This window comes from Scyliorhinus torazame, chromosome 18 (genome assembly GCF_047496885.1).
Source record: "Scyliorhinus torazame isolate Kashiwa2021f chromosome 18, sScyTor2.1, whole genome shotgun sequence".
In the NCBI taxonomy this organism is placed as follows: Eukaryota; Metazoa; Chordata; class Chondrichthyes; order Carcharhiniformes; family Scyliorhinidae; genus Scyliorhinus; species Scyliorhinus torazame.
The window spans coordinates 139587307-139609466 of record NC_092724.1 but is presented as its reverse complement, the minus strand read 5'-3'; the positions used below and the strand labels follow the sequence as shown (position 1 = coordinate 139609466).

The window sequence follows — 22160 nt, the reverse complement described above, 5'->3', positions numbered from 1 at the left end:
GCTCGCAATGTCTTGCGGGTTCGGATTAGATCTCGGAAGGAGCCAAGCCGGGCAGGTCCCGGAAGAGGGAAGAGGGATCTCCCGGCATCTACCGGCCGCGCCATGGTATCTTTCGGGCGCAATTCAGTCGATAGATTGCACCTACAGACGACTCTGTATATCTGGCTGAGCTTCATAAATGGGAGGTTAATGTCAAATTCATTGGATATGTGTATGGGCAGGTCATGTACAGCACTGGATGTCATTGCCACTCTGAAACTGACTGCAACTTCAGGGCATTGAGCATATGCAGTTCAGTGCAGAAATCCTGATTTTAGGCCAGCGTTTATTGCTATCTCTAATTGCCCTTGAGAAGGTCGTGCTGAGCTGCCTTCTGAAACCACTGCAAGTCCTTGTGGTGTAGGTACACCCACAGTGCTGATAGGGAGGGAGTTCCAGGACTTTGACCCAGCGACAGTGAAGGAACAGTGATATATTTCCAAGTCAGTATGGTGTGCGGCTTGAAGGGAAACTTGAAGGTGCTGGTGTTAGAATTCCGACGGTGCAGAAGGAGGCCATTCGGTCCATCGAGTCAACACCAACCCTCTGAAGGAGCACCCTACCTAGGCCCACTCCCCTGCCCCATCCCCACATCCCACCTAACCTGCACAATAAGGGGCAATTTATTACGGCCAATCCGCCTAACCTGCATTTCTTTGTACTGTGGGAGGAAACTGGAGCAACCGGAGGAAACCCAGACAGACACAGGGAGAATGTGCAATCTCCACACAGGCAGTCACCCAATGCCGGAATTGAACCCAGGTCCCTGGCGCTGTGAGACAACCGTGCTAACCACTGTGCCATGTTCCCATGCATCTGCTGTCCTTAGTCTGTTTAAGACTTCCATCTTGTTTCTTTCATTGGTAATGACTTTACTTTGTTTATCTCTATTTGGAGGAGATGGAGAAAATGTGATAGTTGTGATCATGGGTTGGGAAGATGTCAAAGGTCCATCAGTCCATCACTCAATGCTGCAAAACAGGTTGTACTGTGGGCTTCCCCATCCCCCACCACTCCACCCCCTTAACACCCTCCCCACCAATCTAACAATCATTTACATCAATGAGAACTTCAACCGATGTTTTTGTCATAATACCTCCTACTTACACCCCACAAGTATCTGCCAATCTTTAATTTGGCCAAGTAATTTTTTTTTTGAATGTTTTATTTTAATGCCATTAGTTTCCTGTTTGCAAGTCTGTGAAAATCCATTAATGTGATGGGTTGTTTGGACTGCCTGATGGCATCAGTCCAACTCCACGCTGCGAATCCCCAGAATTCTGCCATTAATTGCTATACCGCTGAACAGGGCTTGATCTGAAACTCTTAACTGAGGGATTGCTAAATTCGTCACAGTCAGTGACAAAAGCCCTTGCCTCACCGCCTATAACAACACCCAGACCATTATTTCCTATCAAATCACATTTGAATGCAAAGCGTGTGGTAATCAGTGTGGTAATCAATTAACCAGATTGATGTTTGGAGGTCAAGGTTGTTTAATGACAGTGGAACTCTCCTACGAACATAGGATTTAGAACATAGGCAGGAGTAGGCCATTCGGCCCTTTGCGTCTGCTCTGCCATTCAATAAGATCATGGCTGACCTGAAATGAATTGAAAATCGCTTATTGTCACAAGTAGGCTTCAAATGAAGTTACTGTGAAAAGCCCCTAGTCACCACATTCCGGCGCCTGTTTGGGGAGGCTGGTATGGGAATTGAACCGTGCTGCTGGCCTGCCTTGGTCTGCGTTAAAAGCCAGCGATTTAGCCCTGTGCTAAACCAGCCCCTGGTTGTGGTCTCAACTCCACTTTCCTATCTGTCCCTCGTAACCCTTCGCTTCCTCGTCTAACAAAAATATCCACCTCTGCCTTAAATAAATTAAATAATCCAGCCTCCATTGCTTTCTGGGGAAGCGCATTCCACAGACTCTCTGAGAGACAAAAATTCTTCTCATCTCAGTCTTAGAAGGGAGACGTTTTATTCTTAAACTGTGTCTCCTAGTTCTAGTCTCCCACATGAGTGGAGGCCTTGGAGGTGTCCACCCTATCAAGTCCCCTCAGGATCTTTCAAGTTTCAATGAGATCAACTCTCCTTCATCCAATGGGTACAGACCCAACTTCTTCAATCTTTCTTCACAGGATAAGCCGACTCATTCTGAATACATGTGGCCAAAAATTAATGGTAATATAGCGAAGGAAACAGCCCATTGGTTCATTGGAATCATCACTGGAAATGCGGAAAGGCATTAAAGATTGATCCAAAAGCCAAAGAGAGACCTAGAGAAATAACTGGTCGCAGAGATTTAACAGAAGAGTGTAACAAAATGTCAGCACTGTTACAGTAAAAGCTCTCAAAGATGAAAAGAGGATTGAAATGGACGGTGAAGACAAAGAACAGTAAATATATCGAATTATCATTTTCTCCATCTCCTCCAAATAGAGATAAACAAAGTAAAGTCATTACCAATGAAAGAAACAAGATGGAAGTCTGAAACAGACTAAGCAGATTCAGAACAAACAAGCTGCCAGTGATGGATGGTATTTACTCCAGACGGTTGAAATACGCTTCGGGAAATATTGGTGAGACGTGGGCCCCAACCTCCGAGCTCTTGGGCAGTGTAATTGGGTGAGTGGGTACCTCTAAGATAAGTTCCCATGGGAACTCCCCACCCCTGCGGGACTCTCTCCAGCCCCCACCCCCCACCCCCCATTGGAACTTTCCACCCCTGCAGGACTCTTCACCCATGGGAACTCGCCTCTCCCATGGGACTTCGACCCGGCATGGACACCATTCCAGGCCCCAAATACCACCACTCCCCACGGGACTATAACCATCCCATGATGTATGTATTAATTAACCTCTCCCCCACAAGACCTGACTTCTGACTGCCAACTTCCCTTCTCCCCCTCTACCATGGTGTGCAGGCCCTATTCCCGTCCCCTGGCTAGGACCGACACGCATTCCCTGGACTGACGACTGTCTCTGTGCCACCACTGGCCAGGCCCAAGTGCTGACCTTTCCGGGCTTACAGCAACTAGTGCCGTACATAAGGGTTTACTAACCTGCACCTACTTAACTGAGCGGCCCTCGATGGTAGGCCCCAGGAGTGTGCTGCATTGCCGGATTACACGCAGCCTGAGTCAAAAGGTTGGGTGAGATAGGATCACCAGGATTTCCTGGGAAGTAATTTCGAGCGGAAGGGCAATATGACTCACTCGCCGCACCAGCGGAAGATACGGCCCGTTGAAAGTCATTGATGGGATCACTGACTAGCGGGGAGCTACCGGCAAATTGGAACAAGGTGGGAATGTAGTTTACACCTTTGAAAAAGGAAATGGATTGCGTACAGACAAATATTACTATTCTGCATAAAATAATAGCATCAAATATCATCAGTAAATCTGGTGACTGTCAACAAAATGATTGAGTGAATATTAGTCAATGTGATGAACTGCTTCAACCTCTTTGGGTAAGGGTCATGGTTATGATCAGTGAAGGAGGGGTGGATGGATTGTCCCTCTTTCCACAGTCCACATTGAGTGCAACAGGTTTTTTTTAACAAAAGCATATACTTTCCAATTCAGTGAGTGTTTAATTGTTTATGCGCTGTGGCTATAAAAGGCACAAACAGACAGGTTTTCTTGAGTCCTATTATAAAAGAAAAAAGTATAGCTTTTATTGTTCTTAACCTGGTCTAAGAAAAATTATATAAACACTCCAACTTTCGTGTTGAGGTAATCCAGCTCCGGTAGATTGATGAATTGAGTGGATCCAGGCTGAGCTCGGTGTCCATTCTGGTTTTGGCATTAGGTTGGTTTAAAGATGTAGATGGACGATTTATCTGTTCTGGAGACAGCGGCTGCTGGGTTGAGTTCTTTAGAATCTCTGGGCAAAATCTAATGGCCGCATTGCGCCCGATTTGGGATGCACCGTGGCCGGTAGATCTTGCGAGAGTCCTCTCGCGAGATTTACCTGGCTCACCACACCTCGCGACATCTAACGGGATCTCATGAGACATCGCGATCTGGATACCGCCCACGATGGGCTGGACTTAAATTTGCATATTTAAGTATGCAGTCAGGCACACTTGAATATGCACTCGCCGGAGCTAACCAGCGCCCGGGATGGAATTCCCTCGCTGAGGAGACCCCAGCTGAGCGCCGTTTAGCAGTGGTCTCCACAAACGTGGACCAGGTGTACTGGCACTAGGGGGGGGGAGTCTTCCAGGTGATCCCTGAGTGGTTGGGGTCTGGGCAGGATGGTACCCTTGCACCCCTCATATCACCCGGGCACCCTGGCACTGACAGTCTGGTAGTGCCAAGTTATCCGGGTGGCATTTCGCCCACTTCAGAGATCGGGCACAGGGTGGAGTCTGGGGAGCTTGATGATCTTATGAGGTGGGGTCCGGGGAGCTTGATGACCCTGTTATAAATGCGTTGCAGTGTTGGGGATGGGTCAGGAGGCCGCGGTGGGGGATCTAGAGATCACCGATCTCTTCCTGCACTGGCGAGCAGAGCTTGCTAGTGAAGAAAATGGGATGAGTGTGGCCTCGGCTGGATGTTCCTCGCCGAGGCCCGGAATGAAACAGAGTTCCATTTAATAGCAGGGTTTTTCTTGGCGCTGGGAAACACCCGGCTTAACGTGCTCAACACAGGACTCTGCTTCATTGTTCATCTGCTTCACTGCCCTGCCCTGTCCCTGACCACTCAGGGGGCTCCAATGGCCTCCGAGACCACGAGAGTGGACATCATGCCTCGTCTCTGCTTGTGAAGACCAGTACTAATGGGTGCCTGGTGAGGCCTCGCCCGTGCGGCCGGTGGGTCCCGGATGCCAGGTGCATGCGGCCTCAAACTGGCCACGCATATTTAGATGAGCCTAAGGCCTCATTTGAATATGATTATCTGGAACTCGCCCTCGCTGGGTGCCCCGGGTCAGATGGGCCATCCAGCGCCCAGCAAGAAGCTAGAATTGGGATTCTCCCACGATGCACCCGGCGCAACGGGAACAGCGCCAGGTGCAACAGGATGGGAAAATCAAGCCCAGTAAGACTGAGAGGACATTGATGACAAAAGGTGTGAATTTCACGGTTGGTTTTGCCTCACCAAATCCATTTAGGAAAGGCACCCAACAGAGGGTTAAGAACATTCCGGAGTTCTGACTCTCGGAGGTCATCTTAACGGCTTGCTGTCGCAGTCGTTTAAAACTTAATGGTTTTCTGCCATCAAATTCATAGACATTTCTTAATGAAGCATGGCTTCATAACAGTCACCCTAGGTGGATTCAGACTTCCAAAAGGACATTAGTTAAAATTAAAACTGTGGCAATTGGAATAAAATATGGGAATGGATAAGTAATGGGCTGAAAAGGTAGGGAATAACGGGCCTCATTCTCCGACCACCCGCCGGGTCGGAGAATGGCCGTTGGCCGCCGTGAATCCCGCCCCCGCCGAAGTCTCCGGTACCGGAGATTGGGCGGCGGCGGGAATCGGGCTGCGCCGGTTGGCGGGATCCCCCGCTCAATTCTCCGGCCCGGATGGGCCGAAGTCCCACCCAGAAATTGCCTGTCCCGCCGGCGTAAATCAAAGCTGGTATTTACCGGCGGGACCAGGTGGCGTGGGCGGGCTCCGGGGTCCTGGGGGGGGCGCGGGGTGATCTGACCCCGGGGGCTGCCCCCAAGGTGGCCTGGCCCGCGATCGGGGCCCACCGATCCGCGGGCGGCCCTGTGCCGTGGGGGCACTCTTTCCCTTCCGCCGCCACCACGGCCTCCACCATGGCGGAGGCGGAAGAGACTCTCCCCACTGCGCCTGCGCGGGAAACTGTCGGCGGCCGCTGACGCTCCCCTGCATGCGCCGCATTTCCACGCCAGCTGGCGGGGCAACAAACGCCATTTCCGCGCCAGCTGGCGGGGCAACAAACGCCATTTCCGCCAGCTGGCGGGGCGGAAATCCCTCCGGCGTCGGCCTAGCCCCTCAATGTTGGGGCTCGGCCCCAAAGATGCGGAGCATTCCGCACCTTTGGGCCGGCGCGATGCCCGTCTGATTGGTGCCGTTTTTGGCGCCAGTCGGCGGACATCGTGCCGTTGGGGGAGAATTTCGCCCAACCTGTTAGAATATTTATGCCTGAGTGGAGGAGGGCATTGTATGGCATCCCTCAGGACTGGGTGTTTGTGCCACTATAGTTTCTAATTTACATACATAAGCTTGATTCAGAAACTCAAAGCAAAGTGATCAAATTTGCCAAATGATACAAAACCAGGAAGAACAACGGAACCGGAGGAGGCAGCTGTGTAAGTGCCGAGTGAACTATCTGTGACAGTGGCAATGCAATATCTGTGGTATTAACAATAATAATGTGTTCAAACAATGTTTTAATCAATCAATTTTCACCCTCAAATACGAAGTGTTCTCAGACCGTCCAACAGCATTCCAAATGCACCCATGTATCAATGCATCCTTCGGCTTTAGCCGGAGTTTTCTACATTTCTGGAATGTGAGGGGAAATACAAAGTAGATATTAGTTATCTTGCCTGTGCGGTGAAAGGGAAATTCCACTTGTGAAGCGTCCTCGATGATCGCCACGCCCATCCAATTTCTCACCCAGTCCCGGGGTTTACCCTGGATCCCCACAACTTTCGATTTAATTCATAGATTTTCAGGGGAAGCTTTGCCAAAAACCCTTTCGGAAGTTGAGGTTCACCACGTCAGAGAGCTTACTACAGCCTGCTTGGGTTATCACTTCCTTTAAAAAGTGGAGTCAGAGAGGCCTACACGCACAGAAAAGGCCCGTCGTGTCTGCGCCAGTCAAAAACAACCACCTAAATATTCCAATCGCATTTTCCAGCTCCTGACCCATTGCCTTGTCTGTCTTGGCATCGTAAGTACACAGCAAAATACTTGTTAAGTGTTACGAGAGCCTCTGCCTGCACCACCCTTTCAGGCAGTGGGTTACAGACACCCACCACCCTCTGGGTGAAAAGGTTTGTCCTCACATCCCGGCCAAATCTCATGCACCTTACTTTAAATCCACACCCTCTGGTCATTGATCTTTTCACCAAGGGGAAAAGTTTTTTCCATTTATTCCCCTCATAATTATATACATTTCAATCAGGTCTCCCTTCAGTCTCCTCTCCACCAAGGAAAACAACTCCAGTCTATCCAATCTCTCTTCATAACTAAAATTCTCCGGCCCAGGCAACATCCTGGTTAATCTCCTCTGCACCCTTTCCAGTGGCTATCACATCCTTTCTATAATGTAGTTTCCAGAACTGCACACAATACTCTAGCTGTGGCCTAACCAGCATTTTATACAGTTCCAGCATAACCTCAATGTCGTTGGCTAATCATGGTAATTATACCATATGCCTTCTTAACCACTGTATCTACCTGCCCTGCTACCTTAAGGGAACTGTGGACATGCACACCAAAGTCTCTCTGATCCTCGGTGCTTCCAGAGGAGGAGGTTGGCGAGACAAAATCTTTACTTTCTCGATCTCACCCACCCCCCCCAGTTACCACATGGGTTTGAAGCTTATGGTGCCATATTTAAATGGCGCCCAGGCAGTCATTCATTCTCTGCAGGCCAGCTGCCCCAGATTAAAATGTACATTAATGCCCTGAACCAGTAGCAAACTCCATCCCCATCTTTCAGCGAGTCCTTCATGGAGATTCTCCTCCAAACCACCGAGGAAAGGGAGGCTCTCCTTCCAAGGGGTGGGAGCAGGAGGTCCTTCCACCTGACCATGCAGCCAAGGAGGAAGACTCTGGGGTGGGGAGTTCATGCCTATGGGATTCTTTCTGTGTTAGAAATGGATGAATGATCTGCGCGCTCTGCCAGGGTAAGTGCACAGCCTACTCACTGTCACACATGACCAGCAGATGGGACATCAGCATGAATGTGTGCCAGACACTTTAAGATCACCGTTTAATATTAGCTTCTGGGCAAAGAGCTTCTCAATCACTTACTGGGGAGGCAATCAGCAGCTACAATAGGCAGTACTGCGTCTGAACAACTCAAAACACCCAATTTTATCACAGTCAATCCTTCTATCGTCCTGCAAGACAAGATTGCCCATAACAAGAGAGAGTGTGCTGGCAGCCCGGGAATCCGCACCCTTTCAGACTTCAAGCAACCGGCCATAGAGCTGGCAGGAGAGTCGCCGCACTCCAGCGCCTGTTCCGGTCCACAGAGGGAGAATTCAGAATGTCCCAATTACCTAACAGCAAATCTTTCGGGACTTGTGGGAGGAAACCGGAGCACCCGGAGGAAACCCACGCAGACACGGGGAGAACATGCAGACTCCACACAGACAGTGACCCAAGCCGGGAATCGAACCTGGGGTCCTGCAGCTGTGAAGCAACAGTGCTAACCACTGTGCTACCATGCCGCCCAGTAGGGAACAACTGGAGCTGTACATAATAGTTTAACGTGTTAAATAAAATATAAGTTTTGATTTTCTTTACAACTCGGTTTGGACTCCTTTTGTTGCCCCTTACAACACTTTCCCAGTGTGTAGTTTATAATTTCACATCCACAAGGTGAGGCAATACACATCACTTGTGATGCTGCTGCCCAGCCACTACATCCGGCAGCCACTTTTTGCAGGAAACCATCCTCGGGAGATGTGCTCATCGAGATTATTGATTGAAATGCTGCTGCTGCATTGATGTCTGCTCTTTGGGGATGGTGCGAGTCGTTGTTGTGACTTACGTTAGATTTGTATGCCCAGTGTATTGTTTAGACTGGCTTTACTGTAGAAGAGGCGCTTTTTGAAAAATGTACTGGAAACCTTCGACACCCATAGGTAGTGGCGTGGTGGGAAACTTTGAGGTGCAGGAACTCTAAGAAAATGCTTTGGCCGTATAATTTCAAAATCTACTATCACATTGTTTTCCTATGCATTCATCATTTGAGTCCCCAAATGGCATTAAAAAGATGCTTTTATGTGAAAGTGTTAACGCCGGTAGGTAGCGAGGGATCTCCGAGGCCCCCAAAAGAATCCCTGACCTCCCTCACAGCTCGAACGCAACATGGTAGTGTCCCCCGCCTCCCCCCTCCCCACACCAGGCAACCCTTGCCCGAACATGCATGAGCAAAACATGCTAGCTTGGCACCTTGGCAGTGCCCCTGATGGCTGGCACTGCCACCTGGACACTGCCAGGGTGGTAGGCTGGCATTGCCAGGGTACCCAGGAGGCACCAGAGGTGCAAGGGCACCACCCTGCCCAAAGGGCATGCAACTGTGGACCTCCGATCCCCTTGGAAACCTCCCACGAGTGCCATTCCACCTGGTCCTCGTTTATGGGGCCCTGTACCAAATGGTGCTTGCCGAGGTCCCCGAAGTGAAGCGATTGAATCCCAAAGCCTCAGATACCTTGGGCATCGGTACATTAGAGTAAAGCTTATTGCCTCGGTCTAATATGCAGCTTTGCTAAAAAGTTATCCCCCCATTGTGGGCGGGATTCACCTTGCAACGTCTCGCGAGATGAGGTGTTGCAAGCCGGGTAGATCCCGGGAGCGGCGTTTGAAGGAAGCTGATGTTGGTTCAGAGTGTGAGATCTTCCAGATTCAATGAAAGGTAAAGGCACAATTTACACTGCAAGTCTTCAAACAAGCTGTGACATTGAGGCCGGAATTCTCCAGCCGTTCGCTGGCGGCGGGATTCTCTGGTTTCACCGGCAGTGCATCCCCTCCTGTGGGTTTCCAAGTTTTGTGGCATGGCTTCAATGGGAATTCCCATTAACAGTGGTGGGAGCAGAGAACCTCAGCTTAGCGAATGGTGCACTGCCTCCCACCACCGGGAAACCCGCGGCTGGGAGAATCACACCCGGAATCTAACAAGAGTTTTACTCAGATCAGGTAAACTGCGCAGGATGCAACTCGGCAAGTGCTGCAGGAAGTGGTGATGAAAGGATGGCAGGAAACGGTTCTGAGGGGGCGGGGCATCGCAAAAGCACCGCCGGCCCTTTTTTCGGTGCAAACCGGGATTCCCCGGCCCATCAACGAACGCGATTTCAGCGTCGGAGACCGGAGAATCCCTCCCATGATCTCCACACTTTCCCCAGTCCAATGGAAAGGCTGAGGTAGCAGTGAAAATTGTCAAAGGGATCAGCAAAAAATTGGGTAGGCCCAGTACAGGTCTGTGTAAGGCAATCTTAGAGTGGAGAAACACACTTACTGAAGACATAGGAAGTAGTCCAGTCCAGCAACTAATGTCACGCTGCATCCAAACTATTCTCCCAATAGCTAAAACACCACTAAAGCCAGAAGGAGTAACAGGAGGGAGTGACAAAATCAAAGTGGGCAAATTGCCGTTTGTTAAATCATTGTCAGAGCTGAGAGTTGGAGAGCTGGCTGGAGTGCAAACATTCAACACACTCAACAAACGTCAGCCCACTTGGCAATTTGGAACTTGTGTAAAGCAATCGTCACCTCGATCATATACAGTGAAGTGAATGAGCAGATCCAGTACAGTAAATGCAGACATATGTGTACAACTGGAGAAGCTGCTTCCTCACAGCAGATAAGGAAGATGTGAATTCACCCACCCCACAAGTAACGGAGCAAATATCCATTCCAGAGGTTAACCATTCCCCAATAAAGGTCAACAGCAACAATTACCAGAGCAACAACACTCACCACAGCATTAAAATCCCTTGGAGAGGCAACGTCACCCCAGGAGCGAGCCAACACTTGCCAAATGACCAACATCAACCCACACATGTACCATTAGAAGCCCGGACTGCTTTAAGGATTATGTGTGCAATATATGTGTTGGGACAAATGAAGTTGGATCAGACTAGAATGACCAGTTTTTTGTAAGTGCATGATTATTTTCATTGTAGACCATGCTTGTGCCTGACTTGCAGCTGTAAATTATAGTAGATGCAGATTGGTATTTTAATGTACAGGGAGATGTTTGGAGAAGTGCCTTTGTGCAATGTGGCCATAGGCTTGCCATAATCATGTGACCTCTAATGTTGTCCTTGGTGATTAAAAGCTTGAGAGCAGAAGCCATTTCATTCCACTTCTTGGAGCAATTATGGAGCAGGGTTTAGGATCAGCTCCCAGGCTTTCAGATGCAGCAGTGGAGGTGCTGATTCAAGAAGTGGAGGATACAAAAGTTGTTCCATTCGTCATTTGAGGGTATCCTAATCCAGAGTGGAGCTGCTAATTAGAGACACGGAGGCACAATGGTTAGCACTGCTACCTCACAGCGCCAGAGTCCCTGGGTTCAATTCTAGCCTTGGGTGACTGCGTGGAGTTTGGACATTCTCCCCATGTCTGCGTGGGTTTCCTCCGGGTGCTCCGGTTTACTCCCACCATTCAAAGATGTGCAGGTTAGGTGGATAGGCCATGCTAAATTGCCCCTTAGTGTCCAAAGATATACAGGTTAGGCGGGGCTATCGGGGTTTGGGGATAGGGCGAATTGGGGGGTGGTTTGGGCTTCTTTTAGAGGTTTGGTGCAGATTCGATGGGCTGAATGGCCCTCCTTCTGCACTGAAGGAATTCTATGGTTTTATGGAAGAATTGCCATGTCCTTAAAGTTGTCCTTGAGTTGCATTTCTCAAGAGAAAGGGATCCAGGTGCTTGTCTCAGTGAACATACCATCAGTGGACACAGCAATTCTTCCACCTTGCAGGTACTCCGAAGTCCAAGGCCAAATGAATGGCCCATGTGGTCACCTGGACCTCCAGATATGATGAAATGGTCTTCATGAACTACTTCTTGGTGCATCTATCTACTGCCCATTGCCTGATCTTGAAGATGTCCATGCAGCTGGAAGGAGCCATAAACAAGTGTGATAAGCTGGAACATCACATTGAACCTACCTTTAGTTTATGTTGTTAACTCGTTTAAAATGATCCGGACAATCCCCTTATTAAAACTTCAGTCCTCTCATTTGTTACTATTTTATGATAAATATGGTTATAAATTTACTGTTTTGATGATTTGGTTTTTGTGTTCCAAAAATTGAAGCAGTAACATCCCAAAATTAATAAGGGAACGTTGCACAGGATGGCATTGTACTCAATCACTATTAACCAGGATAGTGCCTAGATTTCAACAATAGCGTGCAATAATTTACATTAAAATTCACCAGGATAAAAGCAGTTAACCAGATAATACAGATACAAATGGTTATTTGAAACACAAAGCATATCAAGCTAGATTTGCGATGTGAACAATCCACATACCCAATTACTGATGCAAATATACAAAAATCTTTTGTGCACAGAAATGTATATGCGAAGTGGTAAACAGACAAACTTGCTTAGTATAATCAAAGGAGTCTCTGAGTTGTCCCAACACTTAGTAATCTCCCCTGGCAATGCTCGTAACACTGAGTAATCTCCCATGGCATTGCTCCTAATGATTACAGGACAACGTGTTTCCTAGCAATAGTGACGTTTTCAACAAAATGCGACCAAGTTGTAGGAAGTGAGCACGAGACATGCCAGAAATATGCGCTAGGTACACGGCATTTAATCTATTTCTGATTAGGGTTTGGGTTAATCCCAGGAGCTCCAGGTTCTTTTTTCACCTCCTGCTAGTTTTCTTCCATTTTGTTCACTGCTTTTCTGAAAATAGGGATTCTTAATGTTGGTAGTATTCGCACTGGCAATCTCTCAGTACCTGACTGAAGTTGCCGTTTTATCCCGTGTGACTATGAGCGATGCTTCACTGTGAGCTTGAGATCCACACATATGCAGACTCCAGCGCAGGATAATGATCAAGATTGGTATTGGGAATCCTGACTGAGTTCCTTGTTGCAAACTAATTCTGCCTCCATAGCTGAGTGCAGTAAATGTATGTTTCTATGAAAAGCACACCTTTGAGACAATTCTGATTCTATTTGTCGTGGATTTGATCTATGTACCATCATCATTAATGTTTTTAAATTCAAGAGATGGTGGGTGTCCTGAATTGCCCCTCAACTTTCAGAATGCGTTTAAGAGTCAACCACATTACTGTGGGCCTGGAGTCACATACAGGCCAGACCAGATAAGGATGGCAGATTTCCTTCCCTGAAGATCATTGTAGCGCACAAAGACTCCGAGAGACGAATAGAGTGAAGTCGATGAGGCTTTATTAAGCGTGTCTGTTCCCCCGCAGCTCGGTAGTAGACTGGCCTGCGGGGGAGGACTCCGGCTTCTTATACTCCGCCTTCAGGGCAGAGCTAGAGGTCAACGGCCAACCAGGACCCGGGATCTGTCAGCCAATGACATTAGGGCTTCCAGTCCCACATGACCCCTAATACATACTACCACATTCACCCCTTGTCAAAAATGAACCCGGCGGGGTGATGCTTCGCATGGTGGTAAGGGTTTACAGGGCTGGTCCTGGGAGGAAAACATTCATATGGCAATACAGTATGTACAATTTTGTCCTGTTTCAACTATTTACAGAAGGTATCGGGAGAAAAAGCAAAATGTTCTTGTGAAAAGTCCATATATTGATTTAGATCGACGCCACGAGTCGGTCGGGCGGTCTGGTCGTCCGTGTCGATCGCCTCGGCCCCGGTGGTGGTGGTGGTGTTTGTTCTGGTGTTGTCGTCTCCGGGAGCCTTACGGTTTCAGCTTGGGCTTTATTCTTGGTCGGGCCCGGGGGGAGGGGGACCGATCCTCCTGGGAAGGGGGCGGTCGCGGGGTGCGGCGGTGGCAGGAAGGGGGGGGGGGTTGGGTGAATGGTGTCGGGGGGTGTGTGTGTTGCCGGCGGGCGCCAGATCTCGCAGGGAGACCGTGTCCTGTCGGCCGTCGGGGTACTCCACGTAAGCGTACTGCGGGTTCGCGTGGAGGAGGTGAACCCTTTCGACCAACGGGTCCGCCTTGTGTGCCTGCACATGCTTTCGGAGCAAGATGGGTCCTGGGGCCGCCAGCCAGGTCGGCAGCGACGTTCCAGAGGAGGACTTCCTAGGGAAGACAAGGAGACGCTCATGAGGCGTTTGATTAGTGCTCGTACACAATAGCGACCAGATGGAGTGGAGAGCGTCCGGGAGGACCTCCTGACACCGTGAAACTGGGAGGTCCCTGGACCGTAGGGCCAGTAGGACGGTCTTCCAGACTGTGCCGTTCTCCCTCTCTTCTTGCCCGTTCCCCCGGGGGTTGTAGCTGGTCATCCTGCTTGAGGCTATGCCCTTGCTGAGCAGGAACTTGGGCAGCTCGTCACTCATGAAAGAGGACCCCCTGTCGCTGTGGACGTATGCGGGGCAACCGAACAGTGTGAAGATGGTGTTCAGGGCTTTAGTGACTGTGGCCGCGGTCATGTCAGAGCAGGGGATGGCGAATGGGAAGCGAGAGTACTCGTCCACCACATTAAGGAAGTATGTGTTGCGGTCGGTGGAGGGGAGGGGCCCTTTGAAATCCAGACTAAGGCGTTCAAAGGGGCGGGAAGCCTTAATCAGGTGCGCACCATCCGGCCTTAAAAAATGCGGTTTGCATTCTGCGCAGATGTGGCAGTTCCTTGTGACTGTACGGACCTCCTCTAAAGAGTATGGGAGGTTGCGGGACTTGATAAAGTGGAAAAACCGAGTGACCCCCGGGTGGCAGAGGTCCTCGTGGAGGGTTTGGAGGCATTTAATTTGTGCGTTGGCACATGTGCCGCGGGATAGGGCATCGGACGGCTCGTTCAGCTTTCCGGGACGATACAAGATCTCGTAGTTGAAGGTGGAGAGCTCGATCCTCCACCTTAAGATCTTGTCGTTTTTGATTTTGCCCCGCAGTGCATTATCGAACATGAAGGCTACCGACCGTTGGTCGGTGAGGAGAGTGAATCTCCTGCCGGCCAGGTAATGCCTCCAATGTCGCACAGCTTCCACTATGGCTTGGGCTTCCTTTTCCACTGAGGAGTGGCGGATTTCTGAAGCGTGGAGGGTTCGGGAGAAAAAGGCCACGGGTCTGCCCGCTTGGTTAAGGGTGGCCGCTAGAGCTATGTCGGAGGCGTCACTCTCGACCTGGAAGGGGAGGGACTCGTCGATGGCGCGCATCGTGGCCTTTGCGATATCCGCTTTGATGCGGCTGAAGGCCTGGCAAGCCTCTGTCGACAGGGGGAAGGTCGTGGTCTGTATTAGAGGGCGGGCCTTGTCTGCGTACTGGGGGACCCACTGGGCGTAGTATGAAAAGAACCCCAAGCAGCGTTTCAGGGCTTTTGAGCAGTGCGGGAGGGGAAATTCCATGCGCATACGTTCGGGATCAGGGCCTATTATCCCATTGCGCACTACGTAGCCCAGGATGGCTAGCCGGTTGGTGCTAAAAACGCACTTGTCCTCGTTGTACGTGAGGTTCAAGGCTTTAGCGGTCTGGAGGAATTTTTGGAGGTTGGCGTCGTGGTCCTGCTGGTCGTGGCCGCAGATGGTTACATTGTCGAGATACGGGAACGTGGCCCGCAACCCGTGTTGATCAACCATTCGGTCCATCTCTCGTTGGAAGACCGAGACCCCGTTTGTGACGCCAAATGGGACCCTTAGGAAATGGTATAATCGCCCGTCTGCCTCGAAGGCTGTGTACTTGCGGTCACTTGGGCGGATGGGGAGCTGATGGTAGGCGGACTTGAGGTCCACGGGGGAGAAGACTTTATATTGGGCAATCCGATTGACCATGTCGGATATGCGGGGGAGAGGGTATGCGTCTAGTTGTGTGTACCTGTTGATGGTCTGGCTATAGTCTATGACCATCCTTTGCTTCTCCCCTGTCTTCACTACTACCACCTGTGCTCTCCAGGGACTATTGCTGGCCTGGATTATGCCTTCTTTTAGTAGCCGCTGGACTTCGGACCGAATGAAGGTCCGGTCCTGGGCGCTGTACCGTCTGCTCCTAGTGGCGACGGGTTTGCAATCCGGGGTGAGGTTCGCAAACAAGGACGGGGGTTGCACCTTGAGGGTTGCGAGGCCGCAGATAGTGAGTGGGGGTATTGGGCCGCCGAATTTGAACGTAAGGCTCTGTAGATTGCACTGGAAGTCTAATCCCAGTAATGTGGGGGCGCAGAGTTGGGGAAGGACGTATAGCTTGTAGTTTTTGAACTCCCTCCCCTGCACCGTTAGGGTAACTATGCAGAAACCTTTGATCTGTACGGAGTGGGATCCTGCAACTAGGGAAATCTTTTGTGCGCTGGGATAGGTGGTCAAGGAACAGCGTCTTACCGTGTCGGGGTGGATAAAGCTCTCCGTGCTCCCGGAGTCGACTAGGCATGGTGTCTCGTGCCCGTTTATTAGCACCGTTGTCGTTGTCGTCTGGAGTGTCCGGGGCCGAGCTTGGTCGAGGCGTTATTGAAGTGAGACGTGGTTGTAGTAGTGGAGCGTCTTCCTCGAACCCCGTGGAGCCGTCGACACTGGGGTCCGTTGTTGCCGCCCAAGATGGCGTCGGGGATGAACAAAATGGCTGCCCCCATACATCGCACGTGGCTGGGGGGTCACAAGATGGCGGCGGGGGTGGACAAAATGGCCGCCCCCATGCGTCGTACAGGTCTGGGGTGGTCCAAGATGGCGGCGCCCTTCCTCCCCTCGTGGTGGCCGGGACCCAAAATGGCGGCGTCTGCGGGTCGCACATGGGGCGCTGGGGGGGTTGGGGAGCGTTAGGAACGCGCGGGGCTCCCTCATCTCTGGGGACAGCGGTGGTCGGGACCCAAATTGGTAGCGCCGGCGGGTCATACGTGGGGCGCGAGGGGGGTGGTTTAGGGGGCGTAAGCAGCGTGCAGGGCTCCCTGTTCTCCCGGGACCGCGGTAGTCGGGACCCAGAGTAGCTGCGCCTGCGGGTCGTACATGGGGCGCTGGGGGGGTTGGGGAGCGTAAGCGGCGTGCAGGGCTCCCTGTTCTCCCAGGACAGTGGCGACCTCGCGGGACCGGCACACAACCGCGAAATGGCCCTTTTTCCCGCAGCTCTTGCAGATTGCTGCGCGGGCCGGGCAGCGCTGCCGGGGGTGTTTCGCCTGGCCGCAGAAATAGCAGCGGGTGCCCCTGGTGCGACGTGGCGTTTGGACCATGCAAGCCTGTGGGGTGTCCGGGGGGGGTGGGTTTGTCGCGACGGGTACGTACGGAGCCCAATGGGCTGCCGCGCGGTCGGGGCCGTAGGCGCGGGTATTACGCGCGGCCACGCCTAGGGAGGTTGCTAGGGCCCGTGCCTCTGAGAGTCCTAGCGACTCTTTTTCTAGAAGTCTTTGGCGGATTTGGGAGGAGTTCATACCTGCCACAAAAGCATCGCGCATTAACATGTCCGTGTGTTCATTTGCGTTCACCGAAGGGCAGCTGCAGGCTCGTCCCAAAATTAGTAGCGCCGTAGAATTCATCTATCGATTCTCCGGGACTTTGCCGTCTCGTTGCGAGTTGATAGCGAGCGTAGATCTGGTTTACTGGGCGGACATAGAGACTTTTCAGTGCTGCGAACGCCGTCTGGAAATCCTCTGCGTCTTCGATGAAAGAGAAAATCTCCGTGCTTAACCTCGAGTGCAGGACCTGTAGTTTTTGGTCTTCTGTGACCCGGCCGGTGGCCGTTCTGAGGTAGACCTCGAAACAACAATGCTTGAAAGCTGCTGCCGCGTTCACTGCGTGGGGGCTGATCCTCAGGCATTCCGGGATGATCCTGAGCTCCATAGTCCTTTTTAGGCACGCTTAATAAATTGTAGCGCACAAAGACTCCGAGAGACGAATAGAGTGAAGTCGATGAGGCTTTATTAAGCGTGTCTGTTCCCCCGCAGCTCGGTAGTAGACTGGCCTGCGGGGGAGGACTCCGGCTTCTTATACTCCGCCTTCAGGGCGGAGCTAGAGGTCCACGGCCAACCAGGACCCGGGATCTGTCAGCCAATGACATTAGGGCTTCCAGTCCCACATGACCCCTGATACATACTACCACACACATTCCTGAACCAACTAGCTTTATTGATTTCATTGATTTCACAGTCACCGTTAGACCTTTAATTCCAGATTTTTATTGAATTCAAATTTCACCAACTGCTGTGGTGGGATTCGAACCTGAGTCCCCAGAGAATTATCCTGGGTCTCTGGATTATTAGTCCAATGACAATACCACTACGCCACCACTTCCTCTGTTGGTTACAGTGTATTACCAACTGGATTTTATAGAACCTGTTTCCAATATTCCCACTCCTGCGTAATGCTGGTGCAACAAGATAACCAGGGGTCAAATAAAACTAGCTCAAATCCTTCTGATAACTACAAAACAGTCAGTTAGCACCTAACTGGTGTGAGTTTGAAAAACATCCTATCCTGTATTAAATAACAGAAAATAAAGCTCACAAGACATTAAAAATATGATATACCACTTTGAATGAGACAGGGGTCACAACTGTATCAGCAAATCAGTATCTCATCAAAGGTCCAAACATTTATAGCATGAGGTTTAAAGCGGCACCTATTTTGGTTACAAGTTGAGTTGCTGGATTCTTATCAAAGGGCATGAATTAACATTTTAATATTAATCTCTGCAGGTAGTCCTCAAATTTTGCTCCACATGTCCTTCAGATTGTAGATAAGGAATACAGCTGGAGATCAGCCCGAGGCTGCTGCTATCCTTTAATATTCCCATAGTGTTGAACTATCCACTTCATCTGCATCTGCCCTTAGTGTGCCTGCTTGGTTTCCTCGCAGATATTTTTTGTTCTTTCCTTTGATAGCCAGTCGACCATGATCTCGGAACTCTAGGTAAAAGTCTTCGGGAATGACACCGTCAGTACAGATTGTCCCGGTGCTGGATATGTACCAGAACTTGCCACCAGAGCCTGTGAAGAAAGAACATACGCGCTCAGGGATATGAGGGTACAGAGCTAGCGTCCATTAAATCAAATTATAAAGAGCCACACAAAGTCATCCCTTCACTATGTGATCAGGCTTCATTTTCTAGTTTACTGGACAACATTGCTCTTCATCATGAATTATTTCCTTACAAATGTTCTGGTAGCAGCCTGCATTTGCAGTTTAATCTTTCTCCAGGTTTATTTCCTTTACGATTAATGCATCTGCTTAGTACCATGGATGCCTACACTTCTCCATTCCTTTGCCACCCTAATAGAATCCTTAGATGATTTTTTTTAAAAATTACCAAATCTCGTGATGTGGGCATCGCTGACAATCCCAACATCAAGTTGCCTTGAGAATGTGGTGGCGGCTCACCTTAAATTGCTCTAAAATCAGTTAGGGGGCAACCACCTCGGTGTGGGACTGGCATGATGCCACACGGGGCAAGAACAGCGGGTTTCCGTCCCCAAAGGCATCACTGAACCACATGGAGTTTTGATGATGATCCAACAGCTTTATTATGGTCATTTGTTACTGATACCAGATATATTCTTTAAACAGAATCCAAATTCTCAAACTGCCATGATGGGAATTGAACTCATGTTCTCTGGACTATTGGGTCCAGCCAATCCTCTTGAGATACTAAGGCTAATACTAATTGGATTTTTAATCTCTATTAAATATAGATATACTTATTTTTATAAATACACATTTATATATGTGGCGGCACGGTAGCACAGTGGTTAGCACTGTTGCTTCACAGCGTCAGAGTCCCAGGTTCGAATACTGGCTTGGGTCACTGCCTGTGTGGAGTCTGCACGCTCACCCAGTGTCTGCGTGGGTTTCCTCTGGGTGCTCTGGTTTCCTCCCACAAGTCCCGAAAGACGTGCTGTTAGGTAATTTGGACATTCTGAATTCTCCCTCAGTGTACCCGAACAGGCGCCGGAGTGTGGCGACGAGGGGCTTTTCACAGTAACTTCATTGCAGCGTTAATGTAAGCCTACTTGTGACAATAAAAATTATTATTATGTAAGTATAAAAATTTATACCTCTATCTTAATCTGGCCTAGATAGTTCACGTTGGGATGTGAGTATACACATTAATGATTTCATTGCTGTATTTGGTCATATATTGCTGGATAATCTTTTACTGCATTCGTGGCTAGAGACTTTATTAAAAATTTGTGGCTTTTCAAGATTTTGAAAGTTATGCAGCCGTTTTGAATTACGAAGTAACATGAATGATCTCTGAGTACCATCATGCTTCGTAAATGCAGCGCCCTAATTAATCAAGGGTAGAACACTTCATGAATTGCACAATGTGCATTGTTTTATAGAATTTGCAGCAGCTTATTTCAGCTTTTCATCATCCTCCCAGTCTCAAGTTTATAACATCTCATTTGGATGGGAGACTACGTTAGGCATGAAATCCCCACGGTAATGCCAGTGTATTGTGTATTTACAATGAATGCACAAAGTTAAGTGATGGCAGCAAGCTTTTCAAATTCTGTCAGGAAGGAAGAACTCACATTTGTATAGAATCTTATCATATCCTCAAGATGTTGCGAAGTAATTCCTATGCAATGAATTTCTTTTTTGTTCCGAAGTGTGGCCATAATTGTTCTGCAGGTAGATGTGGCAGCCAATTTGTACACAGTGAAGTTTGACAAGCCCAATGAGATATGTGAATAATTGATCCATTGTTGGTTAAGGATTGCAGGTTGAACTGCACCCCAGGAAAGCTTGTTGCAATTTGTTAAAGAGTGCCATAAGATCTTATACATCTACATGAAATGGTGAACAGATGGGGATTGATTTTAACCCGACTCACCAAGTGGAAAGCAGGTGAGTGGGCAATTGAAACAGGGCAATGTCCTTACTCTCTCATAACGCAATCCTTTTGCACCATTTTGAATTGTAACCAACAAATGGGGGCCTCATAAAGCTATGCAAAAAGCAGCCTGATTACATTTTAACCGGTGTCTGAGCAGGAAAGCTGCCACTGGAGTGCTCCTCCATGACCCACAGGTACGTCATGACCTCCCATGCCCTAGTCCCCTCACTTTCCCTCCCACGAGGTACTCCTAAGATCCCTTCCCCACCATTTTCTGGAACCTGGAGGGTTCGTTCAATGCTTTTCTGCTGATTGTTGCTCTGCACAACTTCACTCCCAGCATTGGAATGAAACCTGGTGGTTTAAATCGCCCCGACCTCCTACTGCAATAGGCAGGTGAGAAACTAACTTGCTCTAAGTTAAAGCCCACATCATGACACACTGTTAGCACCAGGGTCCTGGGAACTGGGTTCAATTCCGGCCTCGGGTGACTGTCTGTGTGGGGTTTGCACTTTCTCCTTGTGTTTGCATGGGCTTCCTCCAGGTGCTCCAAAGTCTTTTTTGTTTTTGTTTGTTTTTTTATAAATTTAGAGTACCTAATGTGCAGGTTAGGTGGATTGGCCATGCTAAATTGCCCCTTCATGTCCAAATGGTTCGGTGGGGTTACTGGGTTATGAGGATAGGGTGGAAGCATGGGTTTAAGTAGGGTGCTCTTTCCAAGGGCCGGTGCAGACGCGATGGGCCAAATGGCCTCCTTCTGCACTGTAAATTCTATGATTCTTTGGACTCTGTTTGATGTCTCCTCTGAATCAGCACTTCAGTCAGTGCAGCACTCCCATAGTAATGTACTGTTGGCCAGATAGCATGCTCAAGTCCTGGACAGGGGGCTGAACCGGGCAACGTTCTGACTCAAGGGTGAAAGTGTGATGTCTTATACGGTAAATATGCACCCCTCCTATTCCAAAGACTTGTAAACTAGTGGTTCCGCCTTTTCTGAGGTGCCACCACTACACTGAAGCGACTGGCATCTAGCTATCTCATCTCATTAAGGTCAACTTGCAGACATGAAGATCACTATTGCACTGAAAGTTTACACCACTGAATTCTTCTAATCCATTATTAAATCAATTAAATGTAGCAAGTAAGTGATGGATGTTTACAAGAGTTAAGACATTCATCACTTTTCCCATGGAAAAGACAGAATGCTGGGAAAAGAGAAAGACTTCCACCCATTTAGCTCTTTTCACAAACATGGCGTGACTCAAAATTTTTTTTACAGCCAATGAGGTACTTTTAAAATGTAGTCACTGTTGTAATGTCGGAAAGGCAGCAACTAATTTTGCACACATCAAACTCCCAGAAAAAGCAACGTGATAATAGCCAGGTCATGTTTTTTTTTTGTAATGTTGATTGAGTAAGAAACAGGACACTAGGGATAACTCCCAGATCTTCTGCAAAACAATGCCATGGGATCTTTACCACCCATCCAAGCTGACAGATGGATTGATGGCTCATTCAAAGGGCTTGAAATTATTAGAAATGTGTTT

General features: G+C 49.3%; 1 protein-coding gene across 1 annotated transcript in view; it reads right to left on the bottom strand.

Annotated features, from left to right (window-relative positions):
- Positions 1-17882: 17882 nt before the first annotated feature.
- fscn2b (fascin actin-bundling protein 2b, retinal) overlaps positions 17883-22160 on the bottom strand; it is a 66976-nt gene continuing 62698 nt past the window's right edge. Inside the window, exon 5 of the mRNA XM_072483471.1 lies at positions 17883-18763. Coding sequence (XP_072339572.1) covers positions 18558-18763 — 206 coding nt within the window. The 3' untranslated portion in view covers positions 17883-18557. The remainder of the gene's footprint in view (positions 18764-22160) is intronic.